At 44.9% G+C, this 17,524-nt stretch overlaps 1 protein-coding gene and 1 non-coding gene across 2 annotated transcripts; one reads left to right on the top strand and one right to left on the bottom strand.

Annotated features, from left to right (window-relative positions):
* Nucleotides 1-1,483: 1,483 nt before the first annotated feature.
* Nucleotides 1,484-1,556, bottom strand: TRNAR-ACG (transfer RNA arginine (anticodon ACG)). The gene has a single exon. It is a non-coding gene; the product is annotated as a tRNA-Arg (tRNA).
* Nucleotides 1,557-15,875: 14,319 nt separating this feature from the next.
* On the top strand, nt 15,876-16,411 carry LOC115485008 (gallinacin-10-like). Its single transcript, XM_030236545.2, has 2 exons — nt 15,876-16,025; nt 16,275-16,411. Exons 1-2 carry the CDS (start codon nt 15,968-15,970, stop codon nt 16,409-16,411), a joined length of 195 nt encoding a protein of 64 aa, XP_030092405.2. The 5' UTR covers nt 15,876-15,967.
* The last annotated feature ends 1,113 nt before the right edge of the window (nt 16,412-17,524 follow it).

Genomic DNA, 17,524 nt, shown 5'->3' with positions numbered 1-17,524 from the left:
CCCAACTTTCCATGAGGGCCGGGCCAGTGGTGCAATGGACAACGCGCCTGACTACAGATCAGCAGATTGCAGGTTTGACTCCTGCCTGGCTCACAGTTTTGCTGCCCACAGCCTGGCTGTCACATTGATGGTAACAGGGGACATCTTCCCCCCTGGTGCCCTGCCTCTCTCCGGTGTTGTCCTTTCCTGTGCAGTGAAACTTCCCTCACATCAGGGCAGGCTCTGACTGGACACGCTGGTGAAAAAAATTCTCTGTGAGATGGTAAATCACCCAGAGAGGCTGTGGCCTCTCTATCTTTGGAGATATTCAGAGTCTGAGCATGAAGTCCTGATCTGCACACCATAAATTAAGCAGAAGTCTGGACTGGAGACCGCCAAATATCATTTCCAACACAAATCACTGTTACTTGATATAAAATTCCCATTTCCATGTTCTTTTGTTGCTTCATCCCATATTTGCACACTCGTAGTGCTGTCATCACTGTTTTGTACCTACCCTGTGTCTGTGGCTTGGGCCAGGAGGGTCAAAGGTGTCCATGTGCAGGGTAGCCCAGACCAATTGGCCATTGAGCAAGATCTTGCTACAGCTCAATGGCCACCCCTCTGTCACCAGGCTGGAGCAAGTGGAGGTGACCTTGGGCTCTAAGCTTTCCCCTCCACTGGTCACCACAGTTCCAGAAAGTTCTAGATGGCCTGGGAAGTTTAACTACACATCCCATAGGAATGCAAGATGCACCTCCAACCCTCCAGAGCAGCTGAGCTGAGCCAGGAGCTCAGTACAGGCATCTCCTCTCCTGGGTGGTGGAACGTGTGGGACCACAGGAGAGGAAGGCAAGGCTGACATGGAATGGGCAGGTGGGAGCAAGGTGAAATCCTGCCATTTCCCTTTAATGACCAGTAAATCCAGGTGGTCCTGAAGTGAGGACAGCAGGTGGGATCAGAGGCTGTGCCAGTTGCTCAATATACACAGCTAAGTATGGATCAGGAGTCTGCAGGTTTAAGTCCTGCCTGGATCACCCTGAAACTGGTGATGATGGAGGTGACAAGGGACAGCTGTCTTCCTGAGGTCCTTAACCTTCCAGGCTTTTTTCCATCTCTTCAACATCGCCATTGCAGGAACATCATTTTGTGACATCAAAGCTGTGAGCAGGGCACTGCTTCCAGAGCAGAACTTGGCAAGGCACTTACAAAGAGCAGCAGGAGCAGGGTGAGCCTTGGAGGGGGCTGGGGAGCAGGGCACACAAGGTGCCAGGACATCCTGGGAGTGCTGGCTCTGTCCTAGCTGTGAGAGAGCAGTTCAGGAGGCACCTGCATTCCGCTGTGGGATTTGCTGTGGTGTCCCTGGCTCTGGTGTGGATTCCATCCCTGCCCCTTTTGGAGTGTAGGACAGGACATGAGGAGCTCGAGGGAGGATGGATGATGGTCAGGAGAAGGAAGGTGCTGAGAAAGGGGAGCAGGAGGAATTTCCATGGGCTGAAATTGCTGAGCCAGGCAGGAGTCGAACCTGCAATCTCCTGATCCGTAGTCACGTGCACTGTCCATTGCGCCACTGGCCCTGTGCCCTGTTCATCCCCATGTCCCTGCCAGGCTGGCCATGTCCTTCCTTCCTTCTGTGGAACAGCCTCTGCTCCCACCAGAGAGACCCCAAAGCACCCCCAGTTCAGCATCCAGCAGGGAAGGGTCCCCTGGAGCCCCAGCCCCTGACCCCAACCCGCTCAGTGCCTGGTCCTGGCCCTGTGCTTTGCCTTTGGATTGAGCTCAGCTGCTCTGTGTGTGTGTCCTGCTGCAGGGACACGTCTGGGAAACTCTGTCATGGGTGAAACCCAAGTCAAGATAAATGGTGTTCCTCAGCATCCATTTGGCCATCGAGGAAGGAATTATCATGCCAGAGTGTTCTGCCCTTGGGAAATCCGTGGTCCCTGTCTCTAACCATCATCACATTCTTCCTTCATTTCAGGAACATTGTCACCTGGTCTCTGAGGTGGGATGGACCAGACTCTTCTTTTTGACTCTTTTCTTGAGAAAAACTCCTCCTGGTGTTCATCAGGAACTTCTCTCTATTTTCATCATCTTACACTGAACCATTGTCCTTAAACATTCCAGGACTGACAGTACCCCCTCCGCAGTCTTACAGGGAAACATCTCATGGAGATAAGTCCAGATCCCCCAGGAGTGACTGAGCCTGCAGTTGTGAAGCTTTTTCCTCTTTTCAGAGAAAGCCTTCACTCCCTTCAGCTTCCTCATGAGCCAAAGTGCAGCAGACACCCACCACACCTCCCTGCTTGTCCTGCACTTTGGTTGTGACCTGTGAATTATGGATTTGATATCCATATATCTTCCACGTGAATGGGGCTTCTGTCCCCAGGGAGGTGCTGGGCTGTGGAGTTTTTGCTTTTTTTTGGTTGAGGTTGGGTTTAAATGCGTGAGATGGAATTTAATGTTTGGACCCAGATGTTTATTAGTTGTTATCTATATTATAGTTTTACAAACCCTGAGTTCTACAGTATTTTATTTTAACAAACTAAAAATGGAGTAGTATCTCTCTCTCCATAAGGTTTTTTTAAGGATAAACTGTTTAATTAAGAAATGACACAAACTATTTTTATTTTTGACTTAATAACTACTTGTGGATTGCAATGCAGATTTTTTTCATCTAATTAAACAATACTACTCAAACCTACAAAGAAAAAGGTGAAGAAGAAGGACTAGCTTCTGCTCCAAAACTTCTATCTTGTTTTATATATATTACTATATTCTAAAACTTTAAACTCTTAAGTTTTCTACTATGTGATATTACACACTTCTATTCAAACTACACACTCATAATCCCAGTTCTATCATTCCATTTTGGAAGCTTTCTCCACAACCTCAGGTCAAATGCAGTGTTCTCTTGGGGGTCAGAGTCTGTCAGCACAGAAAGTCTGAAATTCTTAGTAACCAGGGTTCCAACCTGGCCACCATTTTTCAGAATGCCCTAAATTCTGGGATGATATTTGAGCAAAAAGTCCCTCACCCCTGACCTTGTGATGCACTGGCAGCACAGCTGACTCCAGGTCAGAAGGCTGTGTGTTCAAATCACACTGGGGTCAGGATGCCTCCTCTGTGGGATGTGTGGTGGGCATCTCCTGGACGCTTCCTTTTGCCCTCCCACTCCATAACTCTGTGCCCCAAATCCTTGCTGAAGGGCAGTGGATGAGCCATGGCAGAGTGGCCTTTCCTTGCTGCTTGAGTGTTCAAAGTATCTTCAAAGTTATGGTTCTTCAAAGTATCCCTTCAGCCTTCCCTTATCCTAAGTATGCAAATCTGACAGGAATAGTGGGCACTCCAGATGTGGCTTCATTTCTGGATATCAATTTTTCTGTCCCGAAATCCCTTTGGAAAGGCAAGGAACTGTTAGGGGGGATAAGATCCCTTTGTACGTTCGTCCTCAGATCGAATAATCCGAGTTTCTCCCCATCTCTCTCCACATCCCCTGTATCCAACTCCTCCACCACCTTGATGGCTCTCACTGAACTTGTTTCACTGTGTCAGTGAGGTTTTTGTGTTGATTCTGTTGAAACACCTGGCTGTGAGGAGCCTAAGCTGAGCCATCAGGACTGGTCATCAGGATCTTTAACTCTCTGCTTAGTCTTCTCTTGATTCCCCATGGTGAGATGGACAGAGGGGATGGAGGGCTGGAAAAAATGCTTGAATCTGTAGGAAGGATCTTATATGAGTTATAATTCATAAAAAGTAGTTGAACTCCCTTAAGGGCTCTTTCAAGGTGAATTTTAAAATATATAAACAGGAGACATACTGAGATTAGGCAATGGATCAATAAGAAATACCAGAACCTAAGATCCCTTATTCCCTAACTCCTGGAGTGCCACCAAAGGGTTAAGTGAGCAGGATTTCCTCAAGATGTCGCTGCCTCCCTCCTTTCAGAGTCACAGAATCATCGAGGTTGGAAATGACCCCCAAGATCATCAAGTCAAACGTCCTTGTCTTTGGCTCTGTCTCCATAATGTGATTTTCTGTCCCTTAACTTCTCAGAAGGGAAAGAAATTCAGGTATTTCTTTTTGTAAATCTTCCACAGATGAAAAAGCCCCAGATAGTACCCCAATAGTACTCCAAATGTTTCAAAATGCTGTAGCTGGGACAACTGGCACTCTCTAGAAAGGATATCTGGTAGGAAGCATTATTCCTGCAGATTTCCCATCAGAAGTATTTTCACTGCGGGCAACAGGAACAGTTTTACATTTCATTAAAAAAATGCTGAGTTTACAAGTATTCTCACTTTTCAAAGGGCCAAACTCTTAAGACTTCTGAAAGCCTTTTTTTTTAAATCAGGAGCATTTTGAGTCACAATCTAGGGAAGGTGTCCCTGCCCATGATGGGGGATTGGAACAAGAGGATCTTCAAGGTCCCCTTTCAACCCAAACCATTTGATGATTCTATGAAGAGCCTGGTGATTAGGTTTAATCAAAGGGACACTTCAACAGAGAGTAGAACTTGTGTCTCCCATTCAAGGAAAGTTGTCATGAGCTACTTAATAACCAAGATTATTTCATTGTCTTGAGACTCTTCAAATGTTTCCAGTTAAAATACTCTGTCTTGCATAAACAAGGAAATATTTGAGGCTGTATCAAATGTGGAAATGTGAGGGAGAAAACCTTAAAATATTCCATATTGCTGTAAATTCCTGTTATGAATTCTCTTTCCTATATAACTTTATTTTCCAGTGAAAATCCGCTTCTCAGAGAATGGTGATCAGCCCTATCAAGGTCTTCTACACAAAGTACTTTACTCTGAATATTGACTTAGAAGTAGCTTGACCAGAGGAGGATGTGAAACCTGAAGCTGGCACTCCTTCACACAGGGACAGATTGGGTTCAATTCTGGACTTTTTGTGTCTGGTGGAAATGTTTTTCTGTAGAAACTTGAACTGTATTTTGTCAGGAAGCAAGGTTGGTTTGTTTTGGTTGTGCTTTTTTTTCTGTCTGTATAAGCAACAGTGTCACTCTTGCGTCACCAGGCTTCCTTCTAGAATGACCCCATGACTGTTTTGGAAGCTGAAGTTTTGTTTTCATTTCTCTCCACCCTGCTGGTTTAACCCTCAGTGTCCAAGTTGAGGACAAGGTCACATCTCCCCTAGAGTGACCAAGGGAAGGTTGGTTTTGGTCTGCTGGACCTTCCTAAGGATAAAGACCACAGAAACACAGAATGGATAAGGTTGGAAGGCATCCCTGGAGGTCATTTGGCCCAACCTCCCTGCTCAAGCAGGCTCATCCTAGAAGACATTGCACAGGATTGTGTCCAGACAGCTCTGGAATATCTCCAGTGAGGGAGGGAGATTCCACACCCTCTCTGGGCAACCTGTAGGTCCTCCTGTTTGTGGAGGGAGGCTCAGTCCATGCCAAAAAAAAAGATCTTTAGCCTTTATTACCTCAGCACTTGAACCAATCAATGAAGTGACTGCTGGAGAAGTGATGGAGGAACCTATTCACATTTAGACACCAGGAAGAATTTCTTCATGGAAAGGGTGCTCAGGAGTTGGAAGGGGCTGTCCAGGGAGGTGGTGGAGTTTCCATCCCTGGAAGTGTCCATGGAATTACTGGACGTGGCAGGCACTTAGTGCTCTGACAAGGTGGGGATTGGTCACAGGTTGGACTCAGTGGTCTGGGAGCTCTTTTCCAACCTAAATAATTCAGTAATTCTGTGATTCTAACAGACTTTGTGTCTCCCGTTTCTTCTGGCCAAGCCTGTCCCTGGTGGTCTCATCCCTTCCCTGTTTACATCTACATCTCCCTCCTGCCTTAGTGCGCAGCAGGATGGGGGTGTCGGCAGTGATTGCTCAGTCTTCCATGTGGGGATGAATTTTTATAAATATCTTCAGCAACGGCATGGGAAAAAACTCCAAGGAGTTGGGTTTTGGCAATTTTATTTCAGGTATTTAAAAGACACATTGACTTCAGGGAACTTCATAAATTGAGCAAGGGAAAATATATAACAGAAGTACTCAGGGGTAATGGATTTAGGGGAAAATAACCCAGGTTGTGACACTGGGAAATTTCTTTCCCAATGTACATTTTGTTGACAGCATGTGGTTGATATTTATCTTTCTCTGCAATCAGGAGGCAGAAGGGTTTTCAACTTGTACACTGTTATCTTTAAAATCAGGCCGTAAACCAGTATGGGATGGGTTATCAGCTAAGAATCTTCAAGAGAGAAATATTTCCTTGGGTTTGTTTCAGGGGGAAACAACAATAAAAAAGGCTCAAAGCAATTTCTTATCTCTATCTCTGTTGCAATACCCAAGCCTAGAAGTTGTCAAACTTCTTTGTCATCAGATTCCAGACCTTAATTCATAATTAATTTCTTGTAAGCTCTTTTTTTTTTTTTTCTATTTTTTCAGCTGTTTTGCCAGGTGCAGACTCAGGATGTACTCATGAGTGATTTTCAGGTTGTTGTCTTAGGATCTGGGTGAATATTAGAACAAATTCCAAGAAAACTTTGACAAAGCACAGGGACCACCCTTGTGAGCAGACACCAACACTGGCAGTGAGATGAAATCAAGAGTAGAATTTTAAAATAAATAATATCTAAATGAATACAAGCCAGAGCTCATCAGTTTGTAAGTGTCCATCATCCTAATTTCCATTCCTTGCTCTTTCACAGTCTATTAGCTTTTTAAAGCCCCAGAAGTGTGTTAGACACTTTTTATGCCTTATATTTTGTGAAAAAGTCACGATGGGAATTTTTCCCAAGGAAGAAAATGGCAAGATGAGGCTGGAGCAGATGGCCCTGCTCAGCATATCATTCCCCATCTCCCAAACTTGATAGAGAAGTAATATAGCTCTTAGACTTTTGAGCATGGAAAATCAACCAAATGTCCTTCCTTTGCCTGAACTTTTCTCTGGAATTTCGTCCTGATGTAAGAACAGGAGCTGTCTGCAAATGGGATTCCTTCCTTCCTTCCTTCCTTCCTTCCTTCCTTCCTTCCTTCCTTCCTTCCTTCCTTCCTTCCTCTCCTTCCTTCCTTCCTTCCTTCCTTCCTTCCTTCCTTCCTTCCTTCCTTCCCTTCCTTCCTTCCTTCCTTCCTTCCCTTCCTTCCTTCCTTCCTTCCTTCCTTCCTTCCTTTCCTTCTCTCCTTCCTTCCTTCCTTCCTCCTTCCTTCCTTCCTTCCTTCCTTCTCGCCTTCCTTCCTTCCTTCCTTCCTTCCTTCCTTCCTGTCCTTCCTTCCTTCCTTCCTTCCTTGCCTTCCTTCCTTGCCTTCCTGTCCTTCCTTCCTTCCCTTCCTTCCTTCCTTCCTTCCGTCCTTCCTTCCTTCCTTCCTTCCTTCCTTCCTTCCTTTCCTTCCTTCCTTCCTTTCCTTCCTTCCTTCCTGCCGATCCTCTTCTCTTCCTTCCGCCACTTCCTTCCTTCCGCCACTGTCCTTCCTTCCGCCACTGTTCCTTCCGCCACTTCCTTCCGCCACTTCCTTCCGCCACTTCCTTCCGCCACTTCCTTCCGCCACTTCCTTCCGCCACTTCCTTCCGCCACTTCCTTCCGCCACTTCCCGCCACTTCCGCCACTTCCGCCACTTCCTTCCGCCACTTCCTTCCGCCACTTCCTTCCGCCACTTCCTTCCGCCACTTCCTTCCGCCACTTCCTTCCGCCACTTTCTTCCTTCCTTCCGCCACTTCTTTCCTTCCTCTGAGATTTTATATCATATCCCTGTGACCAAAACTGTTCTCGCCACTGAATCACTGCACACGACCTGTCCTTTACATGGTGGAAATGGCTCATTAAACACAGAACTGCTGTAATCTGAAATGCCAATTAGATTTTAGGGTAAAAGATGGAGATTTCACTTACTTGTGGTGTGATTGCAACAGCTTTGGTCCAAACAATGAACCAGCAGAACTGCTGAGTGTCCTGGGGCAGGAGGAGTGAGTGGAGGGGAAGGAGGGCAGGAAAGGCTCTGTCTACCCTCTCCTGTGAGAACATCCATCACAAAATGTCTTGGAGCAGCACCATGTCCATGTTGGCATTAAAACAGTGTAGGGACAGAGGTACAGGGCCTGGCTCTGTAATATCAGCTAAACTGGCTCAGTTTGAGCCCAGAACTGTCACAAATCCATGGTATGGGCTAGGAGCCGCTCCCTGTAGATAGTTTTAATCCAGCCACCTGCTCCTGAAGCTGAAGGAATTTAACAGTATGGATGCGGCCAGCCACCCTTGCTGCCTCAGAATCACAAAATGCTTTGGGCTGGAAAGGACCTCTGCACCCACACCCACAAACTCAGCCCACTGCCCCTCTGGAGGGCTGGAGATGGGGGTGAAAGGGGGGTTAAACTCTGTTTTACACCCCCAGCAAAGGCGTGGGAGTGAAAATGTGCAGATGACTTGAGAAATGTAGCCCAAAATGCTGTTAGGAAATCTTGGCCTTTCCAAAGTTTCCTAGAAGTGTGTGGCTCATTACCCAGGAGGAATCCCTTCCTTGAAGGAGGGGGCGAGGTGCTGCTGCTCAAGACGTGGTTTCCCAGGAAAGTCATGCACAGGGGAGCAGGAGCTATTGGCCCTGTGTGGCTCTGTGGAGACCTCTGCACAGAGGGGGCTTGGGGTCATTGAAAATCATCTTGAACATTTTGTAAACTTCAACAGATGAGAGTCAGGATGTTTTATGCCATGTCAACATGTCTGTGAGGAAGGGAGATAAAAAATTAACCACTCTGTGTCTTCCCTGTTTTTTGAGGGATTCTTCCATGCTGGAATTGTACAGCTGCTGCAATGTCAGCCCTGCTCCCAGCTGAGGCTGGAGCAAACCTCATCCCACAGCACGGAGACCAGTGTGGTGGGGAAAAATATCTGTGAATGGAGAGATTAAATAAAAGAGATGGAATGAAAGAGATGAAGTAAAAAGAGAGGTGGAAAGTATGGTGGTCCCAGAAGTTCATCTGATAGACCACAGAATGAAATGTTTTGGGTTGGACAGGACCTGAAAGATCATCCAGTTCCATCCTGTGCCATGGCAGGGACACCTTCCACTATCCCAGGTTGCTCCAAGCCCTGTCCAGCCTGGCCTTGGACACTTCCAGGGAGGGGACACCCACAGCTTCTCTGGGCAACCTGTGTCAGAGCCTCACCACCCTCATGCTTATCTCAAGGAGATATTTAAAGGGTATCAGATATCAAGGAAATGCTCAGAGTTTTGTCTCTATGACCCCTAAGAAATTACATAGTCATCTATGAAGTTTTTTCAATCCACAAAAGGTATAGTTACAGGAAAAACTAAATGCAGGAAAAAGTGTTTCAAGAAAAAACATTAACTGAAATTTAAACTAGAACCTGGGAAGCAAACAACTGGGGGATGTAGGAACAAATGAAGAGCCAGGCACTGCCACTTCTGGTCCCCAGCAGATGTGGCCTATTGGGTGGGAGAAAGCAAACTCCACTCCCAGCTCTGTCCCCTGCATTACACAATGCCCTGATTGGCTCATTGGGAATTGGTGACGTGCTTGATGATGTCATGGCTTGCACAACTGGGTTTTGTCCCTGATATTGACCTTTGAAGTTGTGGGCTGCTTTACAGAGGGTTAGAAATGAGGTAACTGAGTAAATCAAAGTATCCAATTATTTCAGGTGACTCCTCTGGCTGGTAGCTGGTTTTCTCTGTTCTTTAGAAGTGTCCAAGGCCAGGCTGGATGGGGCTTGGAGCAACCTGGGACAGTGGAAGGTGTCCCTGCTTATGGCAGGCGGTGGAACTCGATGTTCTTTAAGGTCTTTCCAACCAAACAATCCTGTGATATATTTTAAGCCGTAACTGAATGGACACACTTTTTTGTTAGATTAGTGGTATTTTTTCTTTTAGTGTTATCCCTCACTGTGTGAAATCTGTATGAGTGGAGATCTGCAGTGGCTGACTCACAGAGTGGGAGCTAGACATCCATAATCACTGTGATTTCTCTTGGGGACAGTGGCATCCAAGCAGAGACAGGAATGAAGCTCTGTACAATTCCAAACTTTGATCAGGACACTGACCTTTGTAGAAGACAGATATTTAGATCTCAAACAAATTATTGTTATTGGTTGTCGTTTATAGCAGAAGAAAGATTGCTAGCAGCAGGACAGAGGAATTCAAGACAACTGAACCACGAGGAAGGGGAGAAGGACAATTGATGAACCATCTTATAAAGGCTCATTTGCAGCTGGTGCCAAACCAGACAAACCAGAATAATTTACAGAAATACAGAATCATTAGGTTGGAAGAGACCTTCAAGATCATGAAGTCCAACCCATGCTCTTAACACCTCAACTAAACCATGGCACCAAGTGCCACATCCAGACTTTTTTTAAACATATCCAGGATGGTGACTCCACCACCTTCCTGAGCAGACCATTCCAGAACTTGATCATTATTTCTATAAAAAACTTTTTTCTAATATCCAACCTATATTTCCCTTGGCACAGCTTGAGACAGTGTCCTCTCGTTCTGTCAGCTGAAATATGTAATAATTATAAAATGATTAGTTGCAAATACAGTCTGGAAAGCTTCTGGACTCATAACAGTGCCTTTCTCTGGGTTTTGAGATGACATCATATGACCATACCTATATTGTGCAATTTTTGGCTTCCAGTCCAAGGTGACCACTCCAGGCTCCCTGCTGGAATAGTTCCTAGCCAGGACAAATCATGGAAACAGCCCGGGAAATTTTGGCACAGGGCTAGAAGAAGACAAAACTGCCAGGGCTGTTCTAATAATGGAATATTGCAGATGATGAGTTTTCAGTGGTCACATCCTGAATCACTGCTCACACTCTTCTGCCTGAATTAGCTGCAGCTCAATAAATTGTAATGTGGTCTTGGATGTAGCAGGCACAAGGGAGTTGTCTACTACAGATGAGAACAGGGAGATGGTCAATGCCATGCTGACCTGACTGATTATAGATATAAATGTATATGAATCCAATTCTTGTGGCTGCAGCGTTAGCAGCTTCCTACCTAACACATGTTGTGGTGTTGTGAGGGGTCCCCAGGACAAGGTGAGAGAATTTGACTCCATGTTCTCAGAAGGCTGATTTCGTGTTTTATGATATTATATTAAAAGAAATTATATACTAAAACTATAGTAAAGAAGGAGAAAGGAGACATCAGAAGACTAGAAAAGAATGATGATAAAAACCCGTGACAGACTCTGAGAGTCTGACACAGCTGGCTGTGATTGGCCATTAATTAAAAACAATTCAATACTGGGTAAACAATTCTCCAAATCACATTCCAGAGTAGCAAAACAGGGACAACGTGAAGCTTCCCAGCTTCCCAGGAGAAGAAATCCTGGCAAAGGGATTTTTCATAAAATATTATGGTGACAAACCAGAACCAGTGGCGTTCCATGATTCTGTTTTTGATGATGGTGATGGTGCCAAAGGCAACAGAACTACCCAATACACCACAGGAATGGACATTTAAATGATGCACAGAGGGAAGCATTTAGACCCTGCTCACTGTCTAATGAAGACAGTTCTGGTGTTTTAGCTCGTCATCAGCTGTACAATAACTCTTAAAAATTAAAACTTATTTTGTAGGATACCATCCACACAGAAGTCTCAGTATTTTTTGAGAAAAGTTGCAGCATTAGGGCTGTGTGACAGCTCAGGGAACTCCTCATCAGGGCCAGAGAAGCACCAGTCTTTTCTCCACAGCCTACAGGAGATCCAGCCTTCCTCCTTCCTCTCAAACACTCATTATTATTCCTTCTCACCCTCCCCTCCACAGAGGAATTCCCCTTTAGCTTAGAGGCACAGAGGACAGTACATTCTCCCAGCTGGTGTTCAGTGCTGTCATTTAAATGTCTATTTTATGTTGACTCAGTGTCTGGATTGCAACAGGAGGGCACAAGCAGCTGAGATCAAAGCAGCCAAGGGCAGGTAATGATTGACCAGGCTCCCAGAGCTCAGCACAGCACCATCCCTGAACCTTAAATGTACAGGGGCCTCCCCTTGTGCCCTTTCAGTGACACCAGCCAATGTCTCACACACCAGGATTCATTAACTCATCTGCTGTATTTCTCCTCATCTGAAAATTTTAGGGTATTTCTTTAATAGGAGACTTTTAAAACACTCAAGTGCAGTGAGGAGTGATGGAGAAACAGAGGTAAAACCTGCCCTGTGCACCCATTTAGCCCATGGGAAATGGCACAAACCACTCAAATGACAAGTGACTTGTGTGTGAAAGCCAAGTGTATCCATTAGAGGATGTCCACTAGTAAATTTTCATGGATGAAGCAACCTTGGCCCTCATTTTCCCATTCTCATTTTGCTCTTGTCGAGGTTGAGACAGAGACAATACAAAGCAGCACATTCCATTTTCAGAAGGCTCAAACTGGTTTTATTATAGCATGCATGCTTTCTATACATTCTTACAAAACTCACAAGTTTTCACTTTACTCATTGGTCACAAGAGACAAACAAAGTGCTCATTGGAATAGGCAGTTGCAGGTTTCTCTTATTTATCCTTCTTTCTTTCTTGGTTTCCATGTCAACGACCTTGGTAGAAAATTCTTTCAGGGTGAACATGGATCCTCTTACCAAACTTCTCTCTGGCTCACAGAAGTCACTGTAAAACCTCTCCCACATGCCCTTAGCAGGATGATGTGAAAGGGTAGAAACATGGAATCACAGAATGGTTTGGGCCGGAAGGAAACTTAAAACCATCCAGTTTCCACCCTCTGCCAAGGGCAGGGACACCTTCCACTCCCCCAGGTTCCTCTAAGCCTCATCCAGCTTGGTTTTGAACAGTTCCAAGGATGTTCCACCTTCCATTAGACCAGGCTGTTCCAGATGGAGCAACCTGGGGTAGTGGAAGGTGCCCCTGCCCATGGCAGAGGTGGAACTGGATGATCTTTAAAATCCTTCCCAACCCAAATCTTTTCACGATTCAATAATAATGATTTGTGCTATCACTAGGAAATCCAGGAGAATACTGGATTATGTTTTAACATGCATTTGGTTTTAATGTAACATCAGCATGATTTCTTAAATAACCACAAGCCTATGAAATTTTGAAGGCATATTTATGTTTACAATGGTAAAATGAAATTTTGCCACCATCCAAATACATGTACCCTATTTTAAAAACCTTTCCTAAAAGCATAATGGTTCTTAGACTTCTTTTCATTTGCCATTAGCTGATGAGTCACACATAAGAGAAAACACTGAGGCAAAACCCTCCTATATAACATCATGTATGGTGCTTGCTGTGAATTATTATGGGGGTAGTTTGTTACCCAAGGAGGGAACAAGAGAAGAAAAATTCCTGTCTTGCAGAAGACTGAAAAAATCAGATTGAAATTCTGTTTGCTAAGGTTTTCCCCACTCAACATTTTGGATTTTCCTTGCAATATCACCTTTGGAAAGGAGCTGCTGGGGCAAAATTCAGGAAAATTGAATTGCAAAGTCACCCCAGCTCCTCTTTTCTTAGAGAGATTGATTTCTCTGGGATAGGTACTTGCAGCTCCTTGAATTCCCAGCTCATGTGTGGAAGTTAATGTTCAACAGAGATCCCCAGGGCTTCATCCTGGCCCTGGGTACTGTGGGATAGAGTTCCATGCACAGACTTCCATGTTCCAGCCCCAGGTCACTGCTGTGTTGCTTTAATTGTTCTGCTCCTTGCCTGTCTTATACAAGTTTTGCCCAGTTTGAAGCAACCAGTTTACTCCTGTCTTTGTTTTTGTTAGCACTCAAAGTCATGGAATTTTCCTCTTGCTCTGAGTGACATTTTCAGGTTGCCTATGCTAGCAGGGCTCAAAGTGTTGGTCACTTCCGTAAAATCATGGAATCCTTGAAGAGTTTGGGTTGGAAAGGACCTTAAAGCTCATCTCATTACAAGCCCCTGCCATGGGCAGGGACACTTTCCACTGGACCAGGTTGTTCCAAGCCCCATCCTTGATTGTTTCCAGGGGCATTCACCATCTCTCTGGGAAACCTGTGCCAGTGTTTTGCCACCCTTATTGCAAAAATCTTCTTCCCTGTTTCCTAGGGGGCTCTTCTCTTTCTGCAGGGAAGGAGGCTGTTCAGCAAAATCTGAGTGCCATGGCAATCCATATAAATGAAATGGTATAATTTAACTTTAATAATAGATTGACTCTGTTCCAGAGGAGGGGAAATAAAGCCATGGAAGTGAGTGGAGCTTTTTCAAACAACAAAAAGTAATCATAACCTTCCCCAGTGCCACGTTCTGATTTATTTGGGAAAAAGACCCCTCCTCCCTCACTTGGCTGTCTTATGATAAGTGCTTCCACTTGCACAACATTCCCAACTGTTGTGTCTGTGTGAAAGACAGGTGAGGGGAATTCACATCTCAAAGGGTCTTGAGAAAAACAAAAGGGTTTTATTTTTTGGTTTATTCATGCTGGTGTTGCAGGTCAGGCGTTTGCCTCTCTGTATCCCACTAAAGAGAAAAGAGAGGGGTGGCAAATTAAATTTCTTCTCCATTAGAAATGGGGAAAGCTGAAGAGTTGCTGGCAAAGGAAAAGACAATTTTCAAGGCAAGGGTACAGAAAAAAAAAAAGAGGAACAAAAAAGAGGCACTTGGCATTTCTTGGTTAATTAGATTTTATGAGTGGAAGAGGGAAATCAGTGTTTATCTTGCTGTTCTTTGCTGCATAAACTCACCTTGTTTCCTCCCTCTCAGCTGCTCGATCTGGCCCATTACTGTGTAAATTAAACATATACCTCGGTAATGTTTTCATCCTTCGAACAATTCCTGGAACAAAAATGCTATTAACTCCGAGTTAAATATAATGAAAGAGGTAATAAGGAAGCAAACCACTGAACCAGAATGTCAGAGGTAGGAACTGCAGAAACACCTGGGCTGTGACAGTGTTTAAGCTGTTTATTAGCCCGAGATTTTGTGAATGAGAACCTTCCTGCATTGATCTCCTTTTAAGAAAATTTACAGCCACAGAGATCATGCTCTGAAGTGAAGCCCCAGAAGATGTTGTCCTTCAAAGCATTGTGTCAGACATGATTCTTGTAGAATCAGCACATTCTCCCAAACTTTTAAGGGCAATAAGAGGTGAAATATTTGGCATTGCATCACAAACTTGTGCATGTATATGAAGTTTATTCCCTTTAAAAGAAAAGAGATGTATTAGTGACCGTTAGAACTCTTAACTCCTGGGGTTTTTAATATGGACAAACAAACTGACTGCTAAGAGGTCAGAATTTGCCCCTTAAGGCTGAAGGTAGAGCAGTGGGAATGATGTGGGATGAAATGCCAGGCTGGATGGGCTTGGAGCAACCTGTTCTAGTGGAAGAGTCCCTGCCCATGGCAGGGGTGTTGGAGTTAAATGATGATCTTTAGTGTGCCGTCCAGCCCAAGCTATTCCGTGATTCTGTGATACAAGTGAGGACTGAAGGAGGGGGAGAGCTTTGTGTCAGCCCCCTGCAGTGGGTGAGGCTGTCCTGAGATCTGTTTAAAAAGTGACAGAGAACAGTTGCATCACCTCAAGTCTTTCCCAATGCTTTCCTCTGCCTTTGACATCATCCATCTGGCTACAGGGATGGAGAGATGGAGACAAAATGTTACATGAACTGTCAGTGAGTGATGATTCCGGGGTCAAAGCTGGGTCCCCACTCCAATGGTCACTGACTTCCAAGTCTCCCCAACCCATCCTGGTACCTGTGTTGGGAAGAGGTTTCCAAAAGCCATGAAAATTGGTGCAGCTCAGTCAAGCTTGGCTGATGGTCAGATTATATAACTGACCCGTGAAGTGGAAATTCACCCTTGGGGGATTGCAACACATCCACTGCCACCTGTGATAAGGGGTCCAGTCCCTCTCCAGAAAGTTCATGGCAGTTACTCATTGACTTGTCACACTTGCACAACCCCAAGGGCCCTATAAATACTGGGTGTCTGTCCCAGCCCTGGCTCAAGCCAGCTCCAGCCACCATTGGCCTTTCAGGTGCTTTGCAGGACCTCACAATCCACAAGCAACTGACAGCCATGAAGATCCTCTACCTGCTCTTCGCTGTCTTCCTCCTCCTCTTCCAGGCTACTTCAGGTAAGAAGAAAAACTCCTATAAAGAGCAAAAGGGTTTGTTAGCAGAAGAATGTTCACAGGAGGGGAAAAAGCCACCATCAGCTGAAAGGCAAAATCTGATGCCCTGGGGATGGTGCAGTGGTGGGACCAGGAGCATCTGCACTCAGGATGCCCCTCGTGCTAAAAAAGACAACACACAATTTGTTGAGCATTTACCTCTCATCATTTCAGGCAGAAGGCTGAGATTTTAACTCCTGCCACTCCCCACAGGTTCTGCAGACCCTCTTTTTGCTGACACCGTCGAGTGCCGGAGCCAGGGAAAATTCTGCCGTGCCGGGGCGTGCCCACCCACCTTCGCTGCCACGGGGACCTGCCATGGGGGGCTGCTGAACTGCTGCTCCAAGTAGGTGACAAAACATCTCAGGGGCCTCAGAAGGTCCCCTCTTTTATCCACTGCTTCTCTGAATAACCAGCAAAACTTCAGGGAAGCTCACAGGGCAACCCTGGGTGGGAAAGTCCAGAGGGAGGAGGAAGACGTGTATAATGTTGATGTGTGTTTAGGGAGAAAATTCATTTGAATGGAAGTGATGTATTGGAGAAAGAATTCAGAATTTAGAAAGAATTCAGAATGGTCAAAATTTCCAAAAATTCAGTATTTTTCACTTTAGTTTGAATCTTTATGAGAAAAGAAAGAAGTTTTTTCAAGAAATTATTCGGAAAATGCTTCACAGTATTTATACCCATCAGGGGAAGCTTTTTATCATCCATTTGTTTTAATTTTAAAATTTACCTAGAAAATGTACATTTAAAGAGGGAAAAGTGTTCACAGAACTTTGCTTTTCAACCTCTCCCCATCTCTCCTTCCTTCCACCACTGCACAGCTCTTTGAAATGTGAAGAGGAGTGAATTTGTCAGTGTCTGAATTTTCCAAAACTCCTTGTTCTGTGATTCTGTTATTTATAGAATTGCTGGGGTTTAAAGATTCCCAGAAACTGAAGAAATCTGATGAGATGGTTCTAGGAATAAGGTTTTATACATTTATTCAGCAAATGGGGATCCTCAGTGGTTTCAGGAAGCCCAAGTAATTCCAATAATAGGACAGGTTTGTTGCCAGGAGAATAGGATGCTAAGGAATAAGATGCTAAAGATGCATTTGGGAATTTAGGAAAGCAAATGGAGCAGAAGGAACCTGATATTAGATGATTTTACAAAGCAGTGATGTGATCCCTCAGTTTCTGTGACCACTCGTGCTCTTTGGGAAGCAATTCCCACTGATAGCACATGAAGCAGCTGGGAGAACTCCAACATGAAATTTCTGTCAGAACATCTGCTAGACCTGACACAAAGAAAACTGAGCCTGGGAAAGCAACAAGACATCTTGAGTCTGGTTTCAGGTGTAATTTTCCTACAGAAATACTCTTTCTTGGGAGAATGTACCTGATGCTGATGCATGTTTGAGTTAAGGACTAAAGTTCTTATACTGGCTGTTTGATTTTCAGCTGAGCTGACCAATACAAGAG

This window comes from Serinus canaria, chromosome 3 (assembly GCF_022539315.1).
Source record: "Serinus canaria isolate serCan28SL12 chromosome 3, serCan2020, whole genome shotgun sequence".
NCBI classification, from domain to species: Eukaryota; Metazoa; Chordata; class Aves; order Passeriformes; family Fringillidae; genus Serinus; species Serinus canaria.
This window is presented reverse-complemented; position numbering and strand designations above follow the sequence as displayed.